This window comes from Nilaparvata lugens, chromosome 11 (assembly GCF_014356525.2).
Source record: "Nilaparvata lugens isolate BPH chromosome 11, ASM1435652v1, whole genome shotgun sequence".
NCBI classification, from domain to species: domain Eukaryota; kingdom Metazoa; phylum Arthropoda; class Insecta; order Hemiptera; family Delphacidae; genus Nilaparvata; species Nilaparvata lugens.
In genome coordinates this window covers 27,300,860-27,323,911 of record NC_052514.1, presented here as the reverse complement: position 1 = coordinate 27,323,911, position 23,052 = coordinate 27,300,860, and the positions used below count along the sequence as shown (strand labels likewise).

At 33.9% G+C, this 23,052-nt stretch overlaps 3 protein-coding genes across 3 annotated transcripts in view; 1 reads left to right on the top strand and 2 right to left on the bottom strand.

Annotated features, from left to right (window-relative positions):
• LOC111062937 (YLP motif-containing protein 1-like) overlaps positions 1-460 on the bottom strand; it is a 58,213-nt gene extending 57,753 nt beyond the window's left edge. Inside the window, exon 1 of the mRNA XM_039437266.1 lies at positions 324-460. The gene's annotated coding sequence lies outside the window, so the exon portion shown is untranslated. The remainder of the gene's footprint in view (positions 1-323) is intronic.
• LOC111062287 (spidroin-2) lies at positions 32-11,159 on the bottom strand. The gene is made up of 6 exons (XM_039437264.1): positions 10,870-11,159; positions 6,742-6,985; positions 4,866-5,059; positions 700-856; positions 324-434; positions 32-40 (listed from the first exon to the last, which is right to left on the bottom strand). Exons 2-6 carry the CDS (start codon positions 6,976-6,978, stop codon positions 32-34), a joined length of 708 nt encoding a protein of 235 aa, XP_039293198.1. The 5' UTR covers positions 6,979-6,985; positions 10,870-11,159.
• A 179-nt stretch (positions 11,160-11,338) lies between these two features.
• LOC111061664 (transmembrane protein 50A) lies at positions 11,339-21,086 on the top strand. The gene is made up of 4 exons (XM_022349359.2): positions 11,339-11,574; positions 15,391-15,497; positions 16,432-16,592; positions 20,626-21,086. The coding sequence occupies exons 1-4, from the start codon at positions 11,482-11,484 to the stop codon at positions 20,724-20,726; spliced, it is 462 nt and encodes a 153-aa protein (XP_022205051.1). The 5' UTR covers positions 11,339-11,481; the 3' UTR covers positions 20,727-21,086.
• Positions 21,087-23,052: the final 1,966 nt, after the last annotated feature.

Here is a 23,052-nt window from a genome sequence, read left to right as displayed (position 1 = left end):
ACCATTAATATTTACTTGAAATCAGACTTGATCAACACATCTGATGGCAGAACAGTTAAGTCATTATTTAGAAAAAATACAACGAATATAGATCTACTAATAAATTCAAGTGAACGAGTTAAAACAGTATTATGCATATAGACTCAAAATCTTAAATTCAAGTAAGAACTTTGCTACATTGCCCGTGAATTCTCAGTGAATTTTTCTTTTATAAAAATTGATGTTTAGAATAACAGTATGTATTGTTGAAACAATTCAAAAATAAAATGAGATGAAAAAAAATGAAAATAGTTTTGAAATCAATAATAAAAATTCGTACTTACTTTGTCAGGGTGGTTGATATTCTGTTCTTTCCATTTCTCAAACTGGCTCTCCCAGTTTTTGAACTGTACATCGAAAGCTTTTTCTGCTTCAATCAGCTCCTCCAGAGTTTCCTACAAAAATCATCAAAGCTACAAATAAGTTCAGAGTACAAAACAGAATTAGATTATTCTTCTCTAAGAAAATAACTAACAGTTGCCAAGATTATGAATAATGAATAATGTCACTGAATTCAAGCATTTCACAAGATAATCTTCAACTCCTACTTAAGGGGGAAATCAAAATTTTAAAACTATAACACTGATTCTTTGAAATATAGTATTTAGTAAGCGGCAATAGAATATTTTAGATATACTATTTCATAATGTTTATAAGAACGAATAAAGAACTTCTGGGACAGAATAACAGAATTGCAAAGCCTATTTTAGTATGAAGAGGATAGATTGATGAATATTTATAACGTAGTCGTACCGTTGTGTCACTGCTTGGTGCAGATACAGCTTGATTCTGATCTGTTGCGCTGGGAGCTGATGATCTGCAACCAAATTAATGGAAATTAATTTATCGTACAGCAACATAATTTGAATTACCTTGATGTATAAAGATGCAGATAGGCTTATTATTATTACGATACTTATAAAAATTACACATACTTATACATTTGTAGAGTTTTCTCAAGAAGAAATTATGAAGTTAAAATACTTTCAAAGTTTGAATAATACTTTGGTGGTGTGGATATCATTATTACTAACAATTTTTTTCTGAGAATAAATTAGGATAAAATGCTTTATACAGAGTATTCGGAAAATGCTATGCATTTGAAATGGACATTGATTAAATTACAAAAATCTTTAGTGAAAAATAAATGTAATACCGATATGTATCTTTACCAACAACGTTATGATTTTGGTTATAACATAATATGTTGGAAATGTCTTCCGTTCACATTATTTAACCTTCCGGTAGTCGCGCCCTACTCAATCACACGAGCAGTCGCGTGTTGTATTTTTTACAGCATCCAATTTTTCAAGTTCTATGTACTCTGTTTACTGTCAAAACATATTAATTTTAATTGTATAATTACTTAAATTTTATTAATTACTTTATTAATTACTTTATTAATTACTATATTCCATCTTTTTGGATTATTTTACACCTATAAACATTTGGATGATTAACATTTCATAGCCCAATAAGGTACATCAAGCAAAGCCATCAATCAATTCTGTGTTATTGGTTCGTTTACAGTCCCCGTATACAGTCTTTCCCTATCTTGTGCACAGTGCGACTTATGCACTGTCGCGACTAAATGGCACCTAAAGACTGAACCTATGCTCGGTTGATACTGCAACTCAGAGGAGTGATGGGGTGAAAGTTTTGGAATGCATAGGTGATCTTTCACTGATACCACCCCATTCAATGGTTTTGTGCAGCAAAAAAACTGACACTGTTGTACTTTTCACAACAGCGCGAATGCCGGAAGGTTAATACAGCACTGCACTAGTTTCTTTTTGTATTCAAATACCTTATGCTACTCAATAACAGTTATTCCTTGAATGTATGCCGTTACCGCAGTTTCAAATTCGTCAATCGTGTGTGATATTTGCGATACACAGCTTGTTTTGCCGCACCCCATCTGGGGGTCGCAATAAAGACATACATTCGAGGAATCACTGTTATTGTGTTTAAAAATAAAAATAAATAAGTACAGTGCTGCTGTGAATGGAGGCCATTTGCAAAATATTCTATAACCACACATTTTAGTTTTCCACATATTCTATTTTATTTCCACAAGATGTAAGTGAATAAACATTTCATATTTTTTTACGAAAGATGTTCAGTAATTCATTCCATTTCCATATTTCAAGTGCATAGTAATTTATCGAACACTCAGAACATGTTTGAATGATATCGAATCAATTGATTGGATTGGAAGAAAAACATCAAGATGAGAATTATTCAAGTAACACCTGCTATCACAGTATGTATAGCCTACACAATGTTACGAATTTGATCAATCAGTAATCAGTGAGCCTACTGATTTAATTCAAGTGCCTGCGATCCATTTTCCAATTACACTATGCAAATCATACTTTGCAATGCTTCTACTCACACAGAAGTGTTTTTAAAATGATAAAGACTTACTTATATATATTTGCCTCTGTCCATTAAACCTCATGCAAACTAATAAAATTCCAATAAAATTTTCTGTTCTGCTGGGTAGAAACAGAAAAAATGTACTATTTCATATGCTAGTCTGCCTATATGTAAACACTCTCATTATAACTAACGTCGTTCTTTTTCAATGAACCGACATTTACAAACATAGCTATTTTATTTCATATTTCATAAGAAAGCAGGGATTAACCGATGATTCTTTTCAAACAAAATAAAAGTTATGAATGAATTAAGACTCAAACACAACTCGCTCCTCTCTGACAATGGTGTGTCCCATAAGAGGAACCTCAATCATATTTGATATCAAATTCAATCCAATATCGATTTGCAGTATTTATTTCCTCTTCAGTCATTTTATTACTATCATTAGTAATAAGGATAAAGAGAATGAATACAGTAATTTCCTTTACATAACCATAGTATATGTATTATTTGAATTCAAATAAAAACTAATTCCAACCAATCATTACAACGATGAATAGAAAAATGCACTGATTTCAAAATTTATTCGAATAAATATTTCTTAATGCTAAACAACAATTATAAACTGGTAATGAATGAGTTAATTTGACAATAATACATTATTCAGCACACCTTTTTAATTGATAAATTAAAATAATAATAATTATTATTATTATTATTTATAGCAAGAACGTAGAGGGAATTTAATATTTAATTTAGGAACTTGTCCACCACCAGTAGGAGTAGCTATCACTCTCTGTGAGGATACCAGTTTTACTTTTGGGAAACACTAGGCAGTTCAGTGGGAATGGATCCAGTGTTGAGAGTGCGGCAATGCCAGGAACATGCGACAATGTCATGGCTGGGCTCTCAACTCACGAATGAAGAGTTCAACATAATGAGGGCTTAGTTTGCTGGTTACGTCCAATGAGCGATTTTTTGGGGAAAGCAGTCCAGTGAACGATTAACTTATTAGAATAACAATAAGGATGGGCAGACGCTATGAATGGGAGGAATTGGGAGAACAGGACTCAAAATTGTGTGCGAATCAAGTTATCATTCAAGTTACGTAAGTAACATAACCTTTAGACTGCGTATTCCAAATTAAGGTGTGAAGCAGTTTTGGGCAAATGCCTGTTGTTTTTACCTGGATTTTATTTGCATATGAATAAATGAATTTATTCAATCATTCAGAATTACACAACTTACAGAAAAGTACCACAGGCTCACGCCCGAAACGGTTTCCAATTCTAATTTATACAACAGTCCAAATGTATCTAGTTTATGTGTCACTTCAACATTCTTCAGTTACACACTCAATTTACAATTCAAAACACACAAAAATCATTTTTAAATTAATAAAATACTTCTAAATTAAATTAAATCAATTACTAATATTCAGAAAATTTCAAACTTTGAAAAACTATATAATTGTGAGACAAGACGAAAAGACAAATACACTATTTAGAACTCATCACAGTTAAACAGCTTTCAGCTTCAAACAGTTCAAATTCATCTTCATTATAGCCGATACATATGGAAATTCACAATTTCAACCATCTGCATTTCTTCAAGTGAATTAGTAACACTACTACAAATAAATAAGTTTTAAGTGGTTATCTAGTTGTATAGCGTGTCCTTAGATGAGATTATTATTAATGACGCCCAAGTCCTCCCATTCATAACGTCTGCCTATCCTAATTATTGCTATTATAAACAATGGATCGCTCACTGGACTACTTTTCCCATGATCGCTCATTAGACGCCACCAGTTTGCTAGGCTCACTTCTGTGCGTAAATACATTATTCCGTCCTTTATAAAAAAATTAAGAGTATCTATTGAGTTGACGAAGTTTGGACATTAATGTCCACTCTACCACTTAAGCATAACACTGAGAAGAGGATATTGAACAATTCTGATCTCAAGAAATTTGATAATAATCATTCAAATGTTTCTATCTTTCAATATTATCATCAAAATTTATATATATCTTTGCTTTTCAAATATGAATTTGTGTTTAGAAATAAGTTTTCTTAATTTTAAACTTTATAAAATAGAAACTAAGGAAGTGAAGGTGTGCAATTTTTTAGTGAGAAATCATGGAGAGCCCAATATAACCTATAAACTTGAGTGTTAATAGGAAATGACATTGGGTAATACGGCGAGGCAGAACATCGAAAAGGATCTCTGCCAATAAAAGCCATAAATAATAATCTCTGCCAATAAATAATAGTTTTAATGTTTCAAATAATTTATTGTTTAAACGTTACCTATTGTTAATGTTGATTTTTTAAATTGTTTAATTGTTTTAAATGATTAATTTATAGTTTTTAAAAATTGTTTGTTTTAAATAATAATTTTAAAGTTTGTAATAATGATGTTTTAATGATTTAATTGTACTGACACAGGTTGTGGTTGCGTGGGTGGCATTCCGGGCATCTTGGCTCCGTACTGCTGTTGCCACTGGGCATACTGCTGCTGCCACTGCTCCCACTGAGTCTGCTGCCATTGGGCCGCTGCACCCCCTGCCACAGGCCCCACACCCCCCGCCCCTGCCCCTGGAGCAGCCGCCGCACCTGGCCATTGTGCTCCGTACCCCTGCCACACAATAAATTAGACAATAGATTAGTCGAATAAACGATAAATAGGTACCCAACAAGCAAACAAATGGCATAGATTTTAATAACATTTATTAGTAAAAAATGTCAATAAATTGATGTTTTATTCAACCAACCAATAAAATTGTATTATTCAACCAATAAAATTTACATACCAATTACAGTGTTTTAAATGAGACCTTACTAGTTTCTTGATTAGTGAGACAATAAATTAGTCAAATAACCAACAAGCAAACAAATATGATGAATTTTAATAATATTTATTATTAAAAATTTCAATGAGACGGTAAATTAGTCAAATGATTGATAAATAGCCAACAAGCAAGCAAATAGGACATACTTTAATATTTTGTTAGGTGATTCGAGTCCCATCTAAAGCTGTGGACCACTCATTTCTCTCATTTTAGTCCAGTCAAATAGTCATTTGACCCGAAACAGCCCCGAAATAATATTTCTGCGACACTGAACTCGAATCTAAAATTTCATTTCGAAAACCTCGGTTTTTGAAAAAAAACATTCTGTACAAAATGAAAAGCAATAAAAATTCCAATAAATTGAGTGGTTGCGCAGGATTCTACTCTATTTCTGTTTTAGGAGCTACAAATTTACAAAAAAGGGGTATATTTCATTTTCTTTTTGAAAGTTCTAGCAACTCACTATTCTTTACAACTTATACAAATTGGAGCTTTATAGATTAATGATGAAAACATATCTCATTTCGAGAAATGAGAGAGAGATATGTTAAAGTACAATAATTAATTCAGAACAAGATTCCTCAGATATTTTGAAATTTAGTATGGTGTGAGGGGGAGGAGTACTAGCGAAAATAGAAAACCATGCCCTACAGCCAATATACAAACTTTCCATGATTATAACTTTCGAGGCTTCCTAACAGATCAAATCAATATTGTTGATAATTTTTTTAAACAAGGGTTATGTTCTATCAGAATCACCAGTTAGATGCACTTAATTTCAGGATTTCTTAGTGGGGAGTCGCTCAAGGATCAAAATTGCATACACTTATTACTTTTGACACAATGATCGGATCTTCTCGTAGTACAACTCATTCTTTTGAGCTCGTCAAGGCGGTTCAAAATCATGTATTACAAGTGAAATTTAAAAAAAATGAGAATTTTGTTTTTGAGAGTTACTTAAACCCTTATTTCCGAACAAAAAATGCCAATTTCTGTATTCAAGACTGTGTATCTCGGCAACCCGTTATGATAAAAAATGGTACTTAATCTTGAATTGTAGAACAGAATATTATTTTTTGTGTGAAGTGAATGATTTTTATAAAAATATATTCGTAAAGTTACATTCGAACGTTTCAAAAAAATCAAGAAATTGACGTGATTTTTCTTATTTTCAGTCTCGGCAGTTTTCCGATAATAAACAGCGATTCAAAAATGATGGATTTAAGGCAACTCAGCTTATGGAGCATAAAATTAGTGTTGAATAGCGTTGACTAACGGGAAGCATAACAGCTTTGCCATAGTAGCCGTATTCGCCATACCAAATAGTAACCAACAAAGCCATACGAATTTACTTTACTTAAAAATCTGAATTTGAATAGAGTAATTGGTTTTGACACACATTGTGAACGTCATTTAGATTACTGATTAGATTAATTTAGATTAGATGACGGGCAAAGTTTTGACTTACGGGAGGCATAGCAGCGTTGCCATAGTAGCCGTATGCGCCCATGGCCGCATAAGGCGTGAGTGCGGCGGCTGCGGCTGCGTTGGTAGCGGCCGGATTAGCCGCACCCGGGAACACCATGCCAGCCGATGCGCCAGCCATACCAGGATTCGCGCCTGCCGCCGCTGCAGCCGCATTCTGGTAGCCCGCCGCTACTGTTGCTGCGCCAGGAGCTGCGCCCCACTGGTTCCACGTGTTCATTGTCTCACTAAAAATAAAAGTACAACTCAAAATACAACAAAACAAATAACCCTCAGAAACATAATAAAATCATCCTTCAACATTACAAAAATAGGAGTGATTAATTGATTATTTGAAAATATTTCATAATAAAATGTTTTCTCCTTTTTTAGCTCTACAGCCCAGTGTGGGTTTGGTCTCCTCCACAAGATTCCTCCTAGCTTCTCTATAACCAATCTTTATCAAATCATCTAGGTCTATATGTCTATGTAAATAGTTTGTAAGATTGTTTTTTCTTGATCCTGATCTACCGACAAAATGATTTAAGCCTATAACAATGTATTTTTATTTATGTTCGTTGCAGCACACAAACGTTTAGTTTTGTTAGCTACGCCTGTAAGATTATTTTATGAATTATATGTTTTATTTTCGGTAAATTCTAGTTTTTTAAAAGTATTTATTTATGTTTCGAAAATGTCTATTATCATGTCAAATAAATTTTATTCAGTTTGATTAACATGCAAAAATATACTTAAACATTATTTTTGCACCAATCAGGTACAACAACACATCATTGATAAGAACCAAACTGAACGGAATATGATGCACTATAAATTAAAAAAAAGGGCATGGCTATTGATAGCACGGTTAGACTAGGCTAGATTAGATACCAGGGGTCTATAGAAAATATATTTCATCAAGAATGATAAACTGAATACATCCCGATACATAGAATATATAGATGAGTGAGTGAGTAAAAAATAGGTAGCGTTCTAATTTTTAAAACATTAGTTAGTAGTCATAAACATACATTTTGAAATGAAAGAGCTAAATATTCTCTGAGAGATAACATTATGTTGATATAAATTTTTCTTTCACCTCTAATTGAGAAGTCAATAAGCAATATGTCGTCGTGATGAACAGCAGTAACTCCAATAATAATTAAAAATCGGTTCTGTTTTAGTACTGCCACTAGTCTACAGTGATTTCGATATACCGTAGTACAACAACTCAATTCAAACCACGTCATACTGTTTTCAGAGGCAAATTACTATTGCAATTGAATTGAAGCTATACTGTTTCAACTTACAGCATGAAAGAGACATGACAAAAAACTAAGTTTTTTGACTTGTAAAATTTGAGGACAGACAAGTTACCGGTATCTAATTGCTTCATACAAAAACGTTCTAATCACTGCGTAACAAATACTCACGAGGAATAAAATTTGGTGGGTCGCATATCTCGATCTAAATCTACTTAGCATGAAACTTATTCCAAACAAAATTAATTTCCTTTCACACAACCCAGCAATTATCGATTCCAACGTAACTTGGGGAGCGGCTGGCTCTGTGGTTGTGCTGGTAAGCTATTGATCAAATAGTTCATGATTTAGGCGACTGCTACTCCCGTTGCAAGGGTAACCACATTGAGAGCCAAACGTTTCTAAATACGTTTGGAACGACACATTTAGTGGTTTGAATGTGACATGTGTAGTTTACTTGATACAATGTGTATCTGTTTAATATGGGGTAAGAAATTTGCGATTTGCCAGGTCTACTAAAGCGATAGGGAAAAAAGCTATAGGTTTCCTGTGTAAGTAGACATCTTCAGTAAAACTGTAACATGGATGGTTACCTAGGAACTTTGTCTTACATTGAAATCTGCAGCATTTGAGGTTTCTGATTTTAGCAAACCTAGAAACCAGATATGTAGGCTATTTTGTACTGTTGATTAAACATTACTGTAACGTCAATCTCAACAATAAAAATCAATCAGGTTCCATCAGGTTACATTACTGTAACGTCAATCTCAATCAGGTTCCTTGCCTTATAATGAATGCTTTTACGAAATACTGGAGTGAATGGTGCCGTACATAGAAAAATTCTAAGCAAGAGGCGATGATCTGTAAATGGGTTCATCCGATCATCTAGAACCAGAGAGCGTGAAGTGTTCACAGACAAAAAATAAGCTCTGAATCAACAATCCACAGCCTATCCAAAATCAACTGGTTAACGGTGACGCAGCGATAACTTAGTATCGGGAAAATTAAGAGGATCTAGATTAAGGTGAGTAGTTGTTACTTTTACCAGTCTAATGAATATGTAAAACAGAGAAGCATAGTTATGACGTTTGATTCAGTTAACCTTAGAAAGACAACAGGAGTTATACGTAACCCAAGACTATTATAGCTTACTTTCTGTTGTTTCCTTGGCTGCAGTAAATTTGTATATCTTGGATTATTTGTATTATCTTACTTGTCTATCAACTTCCTGCAACCGTGATTTAGAACCTATAAGTCGGTCAGAAGTGGGTGACAAAATCCTTAGGAGTTACGCGTAACCCATGTTACCTTTAGAGTAACTTATAGTTAATTTATTTGGGCTTCGCTCAAAAAAAGTTTTTCATTTTTGAATGTGATTGATGTAGACCCAAGTAATATATTTCTAGGAAAGATGAATTGACAATTCCCGCAGCCCTGGCTGCTGGAGAAGACCACAAAAGTATCAAGTAAGTAAGATTGTATTAGTATTAGATATCTTTAGGTTGGGGTTAGGCAATATTCGTAACCCAATGTTCTTTTAAAGGTTTTTTGTTTTTTTAAAAGCATAATGTAAAGCATTATTGTTGACACCACTTTTGTTGCCCAGGATGAGGATCCCCAATTGGCCATCCTCAGGTCTGCCAAGCTGCTTGAAGAGGCCAGTTCGTGGTTTGGATCAAATAGACTGTGCATGAACCAGACTAAGACGCAGAACATGTTATGCACTCTAAGACGCGGACCGCCTTCTTTTGGCGAACCACAGGTTAAGCTGCTTGGTTTTATGATAGACGCCTCACTGTCATGGGACCAGCACATCAACATGGTCTGTAGCCGGCTCTCCAAGGTGACTTATCTGATGCGCAATTTGATTAGCATTGTGCCAAGAAGCTATCTGGTGACTGCGTAACATGCTTTGTTCTACAGTCATATTAAGTATGGGATTGTGCTGTGGGGACATGTGGGTTGTTGTGAGAGGATTCTGCTTCTTCAAAAAAAGGTGATCCGCATCATCACATTCTCGTCATACCTGGAACACTGCCGGCCACTGTTCAAAGAGCTACGGATCCTCACAGTCTTCAGTCAGTACCTGCTTACCTCGTTATTGCTTCTAAAAGAACAGCTACATAAATTTCAAATGAGAGGCCAGGCTCATGATTATTTTACGAGGAGACGTGATGATATAGAACTGCCACAATTGCGATTGGCCAGATCACACAACAGTTTTCCAATTCGCACCCTGAAAATATTCAACAGGCTCCCATTGTGCCTCCGTGAATTGGAAGATAAATAATTTAAAACTGTGCTTCGAGATAAACTCCTCAAACTTCCACTCTATTCCTTAAGTGAATAGGAGGTCAGTAGTTTTATTTGTCTCTTTGACATGCCATCTCGATAGTTTGTGTAAATTTTATGAACATTAGTGTTTTTAATTTCTTTTGACGAAATCTATCCAGTGTAAAGACTGGTCATGGATGGAAAGAAAATTGAATTGAATTTGTTGTCTTTGTAGGGTTAGATAGAATGAAAGAGGGCACTTTGGTATATGGTCTAAATTGAATAAATTAAGCTAGTCTATTTAGCTCAAATCATTCAAATTATACAGAATGGCAATCATTAATTAATCAAAACTTTCAAAGATAAAAAGTAGTTCCGAAATTTCTGGAAATTGGAAGCTGATCAACAGTACTGAACCGAATGTATCACCATCAGCCTAGGATGATCAGAGTGAGCAGACTCTAGCTTTCCTATCTTAGCCGAGGATAGTACTAAAATTGTAGCTATAGCATAGCTAACTGCATAGAGTATCAGGGTGTTTCATTTGAAGTAATAGAGAAAGATATTGAGATTGAAGGCATACAATAAGAACTTACCAATTTTCAGCCGCCCATAAACATGCAGTATTTTACACTTGAAACGAAGCCGATACTTGAAAGACTCAAAAGTATGAAACTACTTGCACCGCATAGAAATAACGCACTATGACAATAATAAATTATGATTATTATTGTTATTAATGATTAATATAAATAAAAAACTATAGAAAACATTGCATAAACAGTTAATATTGCAAAATCGATTAAAATTTACAGTGCAACGCATTCATCAGAGCTGACGGCCATCTTGGAAGCTACACTACACTCGTCTAGCGGCGGCGATCCGGCGATGGCGATGGCAATTCAGCAAAAAGTTGAAAAAAGCAAAAACGAAATTTTAATATTGACGGACATTTTCGATTAGATTATAATTTTCAAAACGTAGAGAAATTCTTCTCTCACTTTACAATTGCTTTTTTTGAAAATCAATTATTATCCCCAAGGAACAGTAATTTTTGATCAAAAAGGCATGACACATTTTTCAAATCCTGTCACTGTCTTGATGGAGCAGCACCATCGTTTCTGAAAAGTTTGTATTCATCATCGATCAATCAAAACAGAAAATTAATATTTTAACTAAATTTTTGTGTAGAAATTGAAAAGTAAAATATGGCTACTTGCTTTGATAATCTACATTCGTGTGTCTGGTTTGAAGGAGGGGAACGTCGGAATTCTATTGCGTCGATGTTGGCTGGACTTCTGGTAAGTAATTTGTTTTGAGGTTATGATTTGTACTATCTTCTCAATAAAAAAATACTTTTATCTAAAATATATATTTTATTATCTCATCACAAAGAATACATTATTGTTTATTACCTCGATAAATATTAAGAATGCTTGTGGAAAAATAATTTATTGTTACGAATTTGCTCAGCTTAACTTATTATAATTATGTAATTAACTTAAGACAATATTGGTTGAAGATCATTATTTTTTTCTTGTATTGTATTTGATACTCTATTTGAAGTTTAATTAATTAGTTCTTACATTATCTTTAAAACTAAACTATTTGATTCAATCTTTATTCAAGATAAACTCATTTATTTCAACTGATGTAGCTAAGCTTACTTGAAAGAAATAACTGAGAAAAAATACCTAGTCGAACTGATCAACTTCATCCATCAAACCTCATCTGGACTTGTCAGATCTTTCATGAGCTGGAAAGGAATAAAAAAATTCCTTTTTTTACTCAAATTTTCGTACTCAAAAAATTGCTAACTAATACGGTAGGCTACTCAAAATGTAAGTAAATGGAAGGTGTATTGGATTTTTTCTCTTTTCACTCCCATATTCAATACTTTAATACGGTTAAAAAGACTTTAAAAACGAGGAGAATATTTTCAAGCTTTTAATTTTTTGAATCTAACAATTCTATGTTCACAAATATATTTTTACAAAAATTATTTACTTCGCCCGAAAGTAAAGATTCTGTTCCACAATTCAAGACCAAGTATCATTTCTTCCTATTTATCCAATATCGTGATCGATGACCATGCTTCCCCGGATAGATTGTGTCAAAAATTGAAACTGTATTTTACATATAGTTGGCGGCGCCCAATGAGCCACCTTGATAAGGTGTTCTTGAACGCGGTAGTTGAGGTCCCTTCACTGAATGTGACAGTCAGTTGAACATCTTAATTGCCAGCACCGGAAAAAAACCCTAACCTTAGACAGTCGACGGCGCGGAACATCCAAGTTGGCCCTCCCCCGAGTATTGTAGGTGTGCACTTTCTCTCTTTTTGAGAACATAGACTGGTGTTTTTTGACGTGCAAGAGTGATGCTAATATGTAAAGTCCATACACAGTATGGATGCCCAGACGTTGAAATATGGGCTGGCAGTGAGCATCAAACTTGTTTTAAGTCATCACAAGAAGTGCCATATCGGGCTACCGAGATATCCTATAGCCTACAGCTATAATTATATAAATTGGCCATTTTTTGTTCTTGAAAATATAAAGTACAGGACGGACAAATTTTCCGCCATGACGAGCTGAGAAGAATAAACTCTGGTAATAGAATACCGATTATTGTGTCAAAAGTTTTGAGGGTTTGAAATTTTTATCCTTAAGGTTTCCTTATAAGCGCCTCCTCACTAGGAAATCCTGGAATTACGTGCATCTAACTACACCTTTTTCAACTGTATTTGAGAAAGTTTCAATTGTAATTGAGAATAGTCATTTGTATTTGAGAAAATGTCAGATGTAAATGAGAATAGTCAATTGTATTTGAGAAGTCATCACTTGTAATATTGAGAATAGTGAATTTTATTTGAGAAAGTATCATTTCAATTTGAGAACATACGATTTGAAATCGAGAAGTTGTCAGTTGTAATTGGGAAATTATTTTAAAACCCAGTAATTCCAGTACTTATACTTTTCATAACTGTGCTCTTATAAAATTATATTATAATATATTTAATATTCTAATGTAAACGTTTAGTTTTTTAAAAAATATTCAATTGCTAGTACTCCCTCTCCTCCCATACTAAATTTCAAAATTTCTGAGGAAGCTTGTTCAGAATTAATTGTACTTTTACATGATGTGTAATTTTCCATCATCACTCTATAATACTCCAAGTTGTATAGAGTGGAAATAGTGAATTTTCAGAATTGAAAAAAACCAACTTGTAAAATAGGCTTTTCACTTTTTGAAAATATGTTGCTCCAAAACCAGAAATCGTAGAATCCAGCTCGATCACTCAATTAATTGGAAATTTCATTGTCTTATTTCTCTTGAAACCGACGGTTTTGGAATAAGGTAGAAAGTTTTTTAAAAAATCCAAAAACTTGGGGGTTTCAGGGGTGAACAGGTGAAGCTGCCCTTTGGCGTGTCAGCAGATTTCACTTGAAAATGTCAAGTTTTCTGCTCGTAATGTCTGGACAATGACGAAAATACTCACTAATAGTTCTGTGAACAGTGACCTCTTACATTATTCTCTTCCGCAAGTATCTGATTGAAACTATAGACCTTATGGAAATACAGCAATAGATTGGCTTCTCCACACATCTGTGTAATCACTTGTCAGCTGATTTATGATGAATAATTCTATAGTTTGATTTTTATTCTAATATTGGCGTATGAAGGAGACTCCTTTTCCTTTTATATTATCCTTGAAATGCAAAATTTCCAAAAACCTTGTAATATACGTGCAATTAAAAAAGGAAGAACATACCTGTCAAATTTCATGAAAATCTATTACCACGTTTCGCCGTAAATGCGAAACATATAAACATTCAAACATTTAAACATTAAGAGAAATGCCAAACCGTAGACTTGAATCTTAGACCTCACTTCGCTCGGTCAATTACTTGGTATGACAATAAGTATCTCATAATTCTGAGAGAAGTGATATTTAAAAGAAAAACATTTTTTGCGATGTTTTCAATTTTATCTTGAAAATTAAATTTCCTTCTAATCGATCAACCCTGGAACTTTTTCAGTACTACTGGAATATTGGGGATGATAAGTGAATGAATGATATTTATTACCTTTCAGCTTACATTTTAGCAATTGGCTCGTCAGAAAACAAGCACATAAAACATATATCAACAAAGATGATTTCGATACAGCCTATAAAAACTATTTAATAAACAAAATATAGCCTAGTCAAATTATATTATTTGGTGCAAAAACACAATTTCACATAAAGGAGACAGTATCTCATAAAGTTCATATATAAAATTTCTTGATGGTAAATTCCAGGATATTGGAAAATTCCTTTATTGAATAAAGAGGAGTTTTCACAAGGAATGAATAGGTAGGCATACATTTGATAAAATTCAGTATTGTGAGAGCCCTTGCTGATGCTGAAGAGCCTCATTCTTAGGCTACCATGGCCATTTTGTGTCCTATTCAGCCTTGTGAATGGCAGGTTGAGTTGGCTTCTGCCTCTTGTGCCTCTTGTGTTGTAGTCATGAAAGTCACTCCTCAGGCTCAAACATTCCTGGGTGCCCTTAGCAGATGTAGATGGAAGATGTAGAGGCAGATGACAGTCATGACCGATTTAGCACAAAACAGTGGGCGACAATGATCGATGATGCCAGAGCCAGTAATGATTCTGATGGCCCTATTATGCAGTAGGAGAACTATTCCAGCGCCGCTGATATTCTTCAAACAATTCTATGGTTAAATGAGAAATTTGAGGATGTCGCAATTTTACACGAGGTGGCAACGCTGTGATTTCCTCGGGTCAAGTCTCAATTTATTCTATACAAACTATAAATTCTAATTGAAGTTGTTCTTACTTTTCTATGATTGGTTCTCGTGCCATGTAACCGTTATTTCATCACCGGTAAAATTTAACAGACTTCTGTGCAATCGTGTCGCAATGTTTTACTTTAATTGCTGACTATAACTTACGTCAGAGAAAACTTATACTTATCTAATACTTAAGATTGTTTTAGTCTATGCTTATGTCTAAAAAATCGTTAATACATATCTTACTGTCTTTTGATATTACCATTAGGCCTACAAGATACAATTTTTTGTAAACTTACCCATCTACCCATCTTTTTCAGTTTTTCACTGGTTGGTGGTTTGTCATTGATGCGAGTTTTACTCACCCGCAAAGTATCAAAGGAGCTTACCATATATGTGGTATTATTGGAACAATATCTCTTTTTATGTAAGTAAACTATATTTATGCCAACTAGAGTTAGTCAAGCATTTTATATCGGTCTCTAAACCTGTTTCTGATAAGTTGGCTAGACGACAGTGGTGAATCGTTGAATCCTTCCATATTTTTCTCATAGAAAATCTTATCAATGATAGTATTATATATTGATGTAAAATTATATGTATAATTCTGATAACAATGACTGAAATATTAAAAAAGTGTCTCAAAAATTGTTTTTAAAAATCGTAATGAAACGCAAATGAAAAATTCGAAAATTGGTTGAATATATACTTACTTATATATTTACTTAAAATATAAGCTTAATCATACTTACTCTTTAATCAAACTTATTTCAGCACATAAAGTCAACCATAATATTATTTTTCATGAAGTGAAAAGTGCAGTATGTAATAATGATCCAGAGTTAAACACTGAAAATAAGTCATTTGAAGATAAAATATTCTGTTTTCCTAACTTGCATGTGTTATCTAAATTTGGGAGAGTAATAGCACAAGGTTACCTTATTTTTCCTCTCCCTATCATTTTGATAATGTACTTATTGTATAAATGAATCAATAAAATAATGCATGATAAAGATTAACACTCTATGTAAAATCATTCAGCTACAAAACAAACGAATATTCATCTCCTTAAAATAAAAATCATATATCATAATTCACTTCACATAATTACCCTCCATTAGAATTATGATTGATTTTGAAACTTGTTTCAGTAAAGATGAACACACACATCAGCAGGCAGACGGAGAAAAAATTCCTCACCAGGTGTTCGAATATTACAATGCACATAGACGTATGTCTGTGTGTATGTGTCAGCTCATGTCTGCATGCATATGTTTGATTTTTCTCTCCGTTAATAATATGAACTGAGCATTTTTTATCTGTGCGATTTCTTATATTAATTTGTTTTCTCAATTTTGCAGGATAAATGCCGTTTCAAATGCGCAGATAAGAGGAGATGCACTATTCTCAGGGGGCTGCTGTGGTCCAAGAGGAACTAGAGCCTGGTTGTTTTTCGGATTTGTGCTTGGCTTTGCTTCAGTATTCGCATCTTGCTGGGTTTTCTTTGCCGATTTTCTTGAAAGTAAGTATCCTATTAAAATTATTTTACTACTCCTTGGTGCTACAGCTCATTCAGGGCCTTGACCTCTTTCAAAATGCCTCTCCATTCTTCCCTGTCAGCAGTTTTTTTCTCCACCCCCTGATACCCGCCTTTCTCAATTCCTGTTCCACATTCTCCAGCCAGCGCTTGCGAGGACGTTCTCGCAGCCTCCTTCCCCCTGGGTTCTCTCTGTAGATCTTCTTCACTGCTCCAGTAATTCTTTCAACGTACCCTAACCAGCTCATTCTTTTGAATTTTATTACATCTACAATCTATGCTTTCCTGTATAAGTCAGGTAACTCCTTGTTTGTCCTTATATTCCAATCTCCATTAATGAAAACTGGTCCATAAATCCTCAAGATTTTTCGGTCTGAAATATTCAGGAGATCTTTATTATTTATTTATTTAGCGTATGGCAGTATACACAACACATTTATGATCACAAAATTCGAAAAAAAAGAAAACAATAGAAAATTCATATATAAAACGAATGAAAATATCTTAGTCACTTTTGACCTGGAAATTAGAGGCATGCTTCCAGGGTATTTAAGTAGGCTATTGATGCTGGTTTAGCCACCAGGAAATCTTCATGTGCACCCGTGTATGCTGATCTGGGACACTCCTCCACTATGTGTCTCACAGTCTGGACTGCTCCACACTCACAGAAAGGGGAGTCAGCCTTCCCCCACTTATGCATCAGATAGGCACATCTACCATGATGAGTTCGTACCCTATTCAATGCCGACCATGTTTTACGAGGCAAATCGAAGCCTGGTGGCCTTTTGGCCACAAATGGGATGTCAATGTTCTGCTTTGCTGACCACGCTTGTTGCCAGGCCTCAGTTAAACGGAAACCTGAATCTAAGGCTGTAATTGCCGTCCTAACCGGTGGCTTACGAGATTGCAGACGGCTCTGATTGGCATCTTGTATATCCTCATGTATTGGCAGGCTTCGATTTTCCTGTATCTTCTTGTACTCTCTAGTGAGGGCATTCATGCGTCGAAGATTTGGGGGTGGGATGTGACTCAACACCGGGAGCCATTCCACAGGGGTAGATTTCAGAACACCACCTATCATTCTCATTGAGTTATTTAGCTGAACATCAACCCTATGAACATGAGAGCTATTCATCCAGACTGGAGCACAGTACTCAGCAGTTGAAAAGACAAGGCTTAGGGCTGTAGAGCGCAATGTAGATGCTGAAGCTCCCCATGATGTTCCGCAAAGTTTTTGCATAATATTGTTTCGGGTTTTTAGTTTTTCTGCTGTCTTTGTTAGGTGCTCTTTGAATGAAAGTGTCCTATCAAGTATCACGCCCAAATATTTTGGAGCCTTATTGTGTTTGAGGCTTCTATTCTCGAATTGATTTCTTAGCTCTCTGTTAGCTTCTCTATTGTTCAGGTGGAAGCATGCAACTTCTGTTTTGCTGGCATTTGGTTGGAGACGCCATCTTCGAAAGTACCTACCCATCTCTCTCAAGTCATCTGTAAGAATTTTCTCTGACTCTTCAAATGATTTACACTGTGTTGATAATACCAAGTCATCAGCATAGCCATGTTTTCTAAAGGAGATCTTTACCTTCCTTTGTAAGAACCCAGGCCTCTGCTTCATACAACACTATTGGCTTAATTATTGTTTCATAGATCTCGATTTCCAAATTCTTCGATAACGCTCTAGATCTGAGATTTGGCTCAAGGCAAAATAGCACTTATTTCCCGCAGCTATCTTCGCTTTTATGTCGACCTCAACATTGTTATCTTGGGTGATTACAGAGCCAAGGTTTTTAAACTCCGATACCCTTTCAAAAACAAAGTTCTTTATTTTCAGTTGTCTGTCACCTACTCGTCGGGTTCTGCAGCTGGTCAGGTATTTTGTTTTGTTGTTATTTATTGTAAGCCCTATTTGCATAGATCCTTCGTGAAGTTGAGAAAATGCAGTCTTCGAAGACTGTCTGTTTCGTGCAATCAAGACTACATCGTCAGCGTTGGCCATGCACTGTATCATCCTGTTAATTATTGTTCCCCTTGGGTTGATGATGATCCCTCTTATTAGCATTTCAATGCTTAAATTGAACAGCATGGCTGAGAGATCATATTGTCTAAAGTCGAAACCCTGTGTTAGCTGTGAAATCATTAGACAGCATTCCTTGAACTTTAATCTTATATCTAGTGTTATTCAAATTCACTAGCCTATATTTATACTAGCTAACTAGAGTTAGTCGAGCATTCCATATCTGTTTACATCTACAATGCTCTAATTTATTTAATCTCATCTCTATAAGTAAGGTAAACTCAAAGAGTTGGTATATTATTCAATAAAACATCTAGAAGACTTTGAAGTCGAATTTGTCTTGTCGAAAGTTTCAAAGTTTATTCATTTGATGAAAATAGAAAGATTGTAGTCAACTATCACAAATATTTTTGATAATCACTAAAAATAATAGAGATTGCTGACTATATCTTTGTGTTTTAATTATGGATGAATATCACTACATCTCACTGTAACTCAATTAATTTTGTAGAAAGTCATAATTGTCAATGAACTTTATGATAGTCTCATTGCAAGAAATATAGCTCTATGGAAGTCAACCATGTTATACTGAGAATGATCTGTTATACTGTTGAACTGAAACTGAAGTACTAAAATAGACGATTATACTGCATTTTATAATAAGAAAATAGCTTATAATGCTTAATTGAAGTCAACTCTATTAAATCTATTCAATTAAGTCAATTCAATTAGAACTAATTCTCATAAATTCTAGTCCTGCGCCTTGCTATGGATTTATATGATTGGCTTCTACCAGTAATGTCATCTACACACCTCGCAAAAACAGCATTGATTTTAATTAAAAAAACGTAACCAAATAAGTAATTGAAGTAGGCTTATTTTGTTTTCTTGCATAAAAATGAGAACTATGGAATGTGAAGATGAGTTATGGTGTAAGAAATAATCTTGAATAGAATCAAGGTTGCAAAATATTGAATCTATAAATAATTATCATAATGGCATTCCAGTATTTCCTTTGGTGTCGAGCACCTCATGTGTGCTTGATTTACTCTTAATTCCCAATTTTTCGACCAATGCCGAGAATTTCCTGGATAAATCGCGTTATTATCTCATAAAGACTATGTGCCGGTTAAATTTTAACCGTGATTAATTCCACAAGAACCACCAGAGAAGCCGTATTATCAAAAAGGCATTCTCTGATTGGTTCTTGTGGAATTAATCACGGTTAAAATTTAACCGGTTCTTATGCAACCGGGCCTAAATATCATAAATATTATTATTTAAAACCACTAAATAGACTAATTAATTGTCGATCATAGAAAGATATTTATGTCACTTGATTGGCAAGAGTCGGTGGCGTTGATAATAGGTGACTCAAGTTGTCGTTTGGAAACTCACTCTACTGTAATAACCCTTTCAATAAGCCACCGTGTCATTTCATTCCTTACACTCCAGTCTGAAAAGAAGAGGGCAATTTATTGAACATCGTTCCATCATTGCTAATGCAGGGAAATATTCCTTCACTTTGAAAAGTCTACATCTGGGTAGATCAATATTTGCACTTCTTCTTGTTCTATATTCATGAATTTTCCCTATCAATTAATGGTAGACAGAAGAGCTATCATCTATTTTTCCAAGATAAAAAAGTTGATCCTGCAACTGTTCTAGGAACCTATTCTAGATCATGTATACAAGGTCCTTGTATTAAGGGGCTTCATTATATTAAGGTTCTTCACGACTACTAATCACCAATTACCAGTGTGACAAATAATAGTGGATTTTTTAATCTTCCAGACTAATTAACATCATGTTAAAATATGTAATTCTGGTACATTATTACGATATCCCCGGTCCTTCATGCTCCCACTTACTTATCTGATTATAAGTCTTTAATGTGTTAATGTAAGTTGCATAATTTTTATTTTTTCCTTATGTTCTATACTCAATATTCCTTTATTTCTCATTTAGATTTCTAGCTTACCTAATCTATTATTTTTGTTACAGAGTCATATTGGGCTGGAGCTGCTCTTTTCCTCCAGAATCTCTTCATTTTTGCCGGATCTCTAGTTTATAAGTTTGGTCGCGTGGAGGATCAGTGGGGCTAAAGTCATCAAATCATCAACCACTTAAACTAATCTAAATAAAAACTGTAACATGCCCTGAAAAGCTGCTGTATAACATTCGGTTGTAATTCTATTTATTTTAGTTTATGAGCAAACTAGTTGTATATTATTGTAAATAATTCTAGAGAAAATATTATTACTTTTACGATATACAACCCAATTTATTATTTCTTCTACAGCAACTAATATTCTAATGTAGTTATGGCGTTAATTATTACTATATCTGATTATTTTAGACTATCTAGATATATTGTGATTGCAAATATTCGTCTATCATTCTAGTTCCATAGTATTGATAATGTATGCCATGATCTTATGTCATATTAAAACAATTTTCCAATATTTATGTACTTAAAATTCATTAGCAAATTCCTGTTATATTTTAAAGGATTGGGTTGACTCTCAATATTGTGGAGTATTTGAGATATGTAAATGATGTATTAAATATGGTATTTTATGCTTTAGTTCCTCCGTAATGCTCTATAAATCATAGTCTGATTTTATAAGTTCTCATTCTATGCTCCAGTGCATGTAGTACTCTTATAATATAGTGAAAGCCTATTCTTCTGGTTATAAGGAGTGCATATCAAATAGATTACAGAGTATGAGTAAATTTTATTGGTGGTTCTATTACAAGATTCAATGAAGTATTGAACGATTGAAGTATAACGAATAATATATCATTATAGTGGTGCCTTCCGAGAATGTGGGCACTTCCACTCCTTGTTCACGAAACATCACTCTCACAATCAGCTACCTAGAGAAATTAATGCATATAATTTTTTACAAACAAAGAAATCACAAATCAGCGCCCATTAAACTCAATAAAGAAAATCTCTAGTACACAAGATCAGTTGATCAGACTGAAGATGCCTATAAACTAGACAAGAAAAACTTTTACTTACACGCCGTACTAAGATTGTCCAGTCCAGTGTGTGCACGTTTTACTGTTATCTCGTTCTGTATCATGCAACTCCTAAATATTTTCTGAACAGACCCAACACTTTATTCGACTTACAAATCAATATTTACGAAGGACATAACTATGGCTGTGTTTTTCTAGACTTAATTCTTATTCCATAACATTACAATGTTAAAGTCGTGTTGAAGTTCACTGATCAATCATCTATTATGAAAAGTATATAACTTATTCATTGAATACATTTCAATATAAATATACATTTCATTGTAAATATATTTCTTAATAATTAAGTAATTCAAGACTGCAATCTTGAGTTAAAGCCTTATTATTAATTATTAATATCTGATAACTATTACAAAAATTAAGTACATTAAGCTGTAGTTGGAACTCTGAAATGATCCATCTCTTAATGGCCTTACACACCTACGGATTTGGCCTGTGTCCTTGAACGACTTGGAGCAAAATCACTACACACGAGTAGTAAGCAACGCGAGCCCGGCCTGCCCTTCTTTTCAACGCTATCCTCTCCACCAAAATCTAAATCGTCCAATAATGGAGATAGAGGAATTTCGATTTCAGATTTGAATTCAGCGACCCCAAATTCTTCTATGTTCGTCTCATTTTTGAAAATACCCTTGAACAAAGGAGTTATGGCTGTTTTTAATATCTGCTTTCTATTATCATAGTAAAAACGTACTAGGTTGATAAGATAATTTTTTGCTCACAAATGGAAAGGTTTGAATAATGGTTTAATTTTAGGTCTAAACATGAACATTTTTAAAACATTTTTTTTATTTAAACTTTGAAAAGATAAATCCAAATATGAAATCAGAAAATCAACTATGAATATCATAAAAGTTGAATATGAATTCAACTCTGACCATTTTCATTTCTATTTCCTACTCATTGTTATGTTATCTGTCTCTCTACACACGCACACACACTCTCTCTCTCTCTCTCTCACACTCTCTCTCTCTCTCTCTCTCTCTCCCTGACGGATTTGAATTCAGTAGGCTTTTTGAGGTCCGCTGAAGTGCAGTTTCATTATCAGATCTTTCAACGCTACTTAGAAGTAATTGTGCTTTATTTGTAGTTTTTTTTAATATATAATTATATTATATGTTTTACTTTTCTTCTTCATCCTGTCCCCTTATTTTTCTCTATTCTCTTTTCCTGGATATAGCTTTCTGCTATCTTATAATTATAACAATCAATCTGTCATTTTCCAATGAACTACTAATTTTTCTTTTTCTTAATTGCATTAATATTATTTTGTTCATGATACTATCGTTTATTTTGTTAAATTATCTAGATATATATTTATTAATGCTGTTTTGTGTCTGTCGAGACCTAGAACACTATCAATAAAATCAATCAATCAATCTC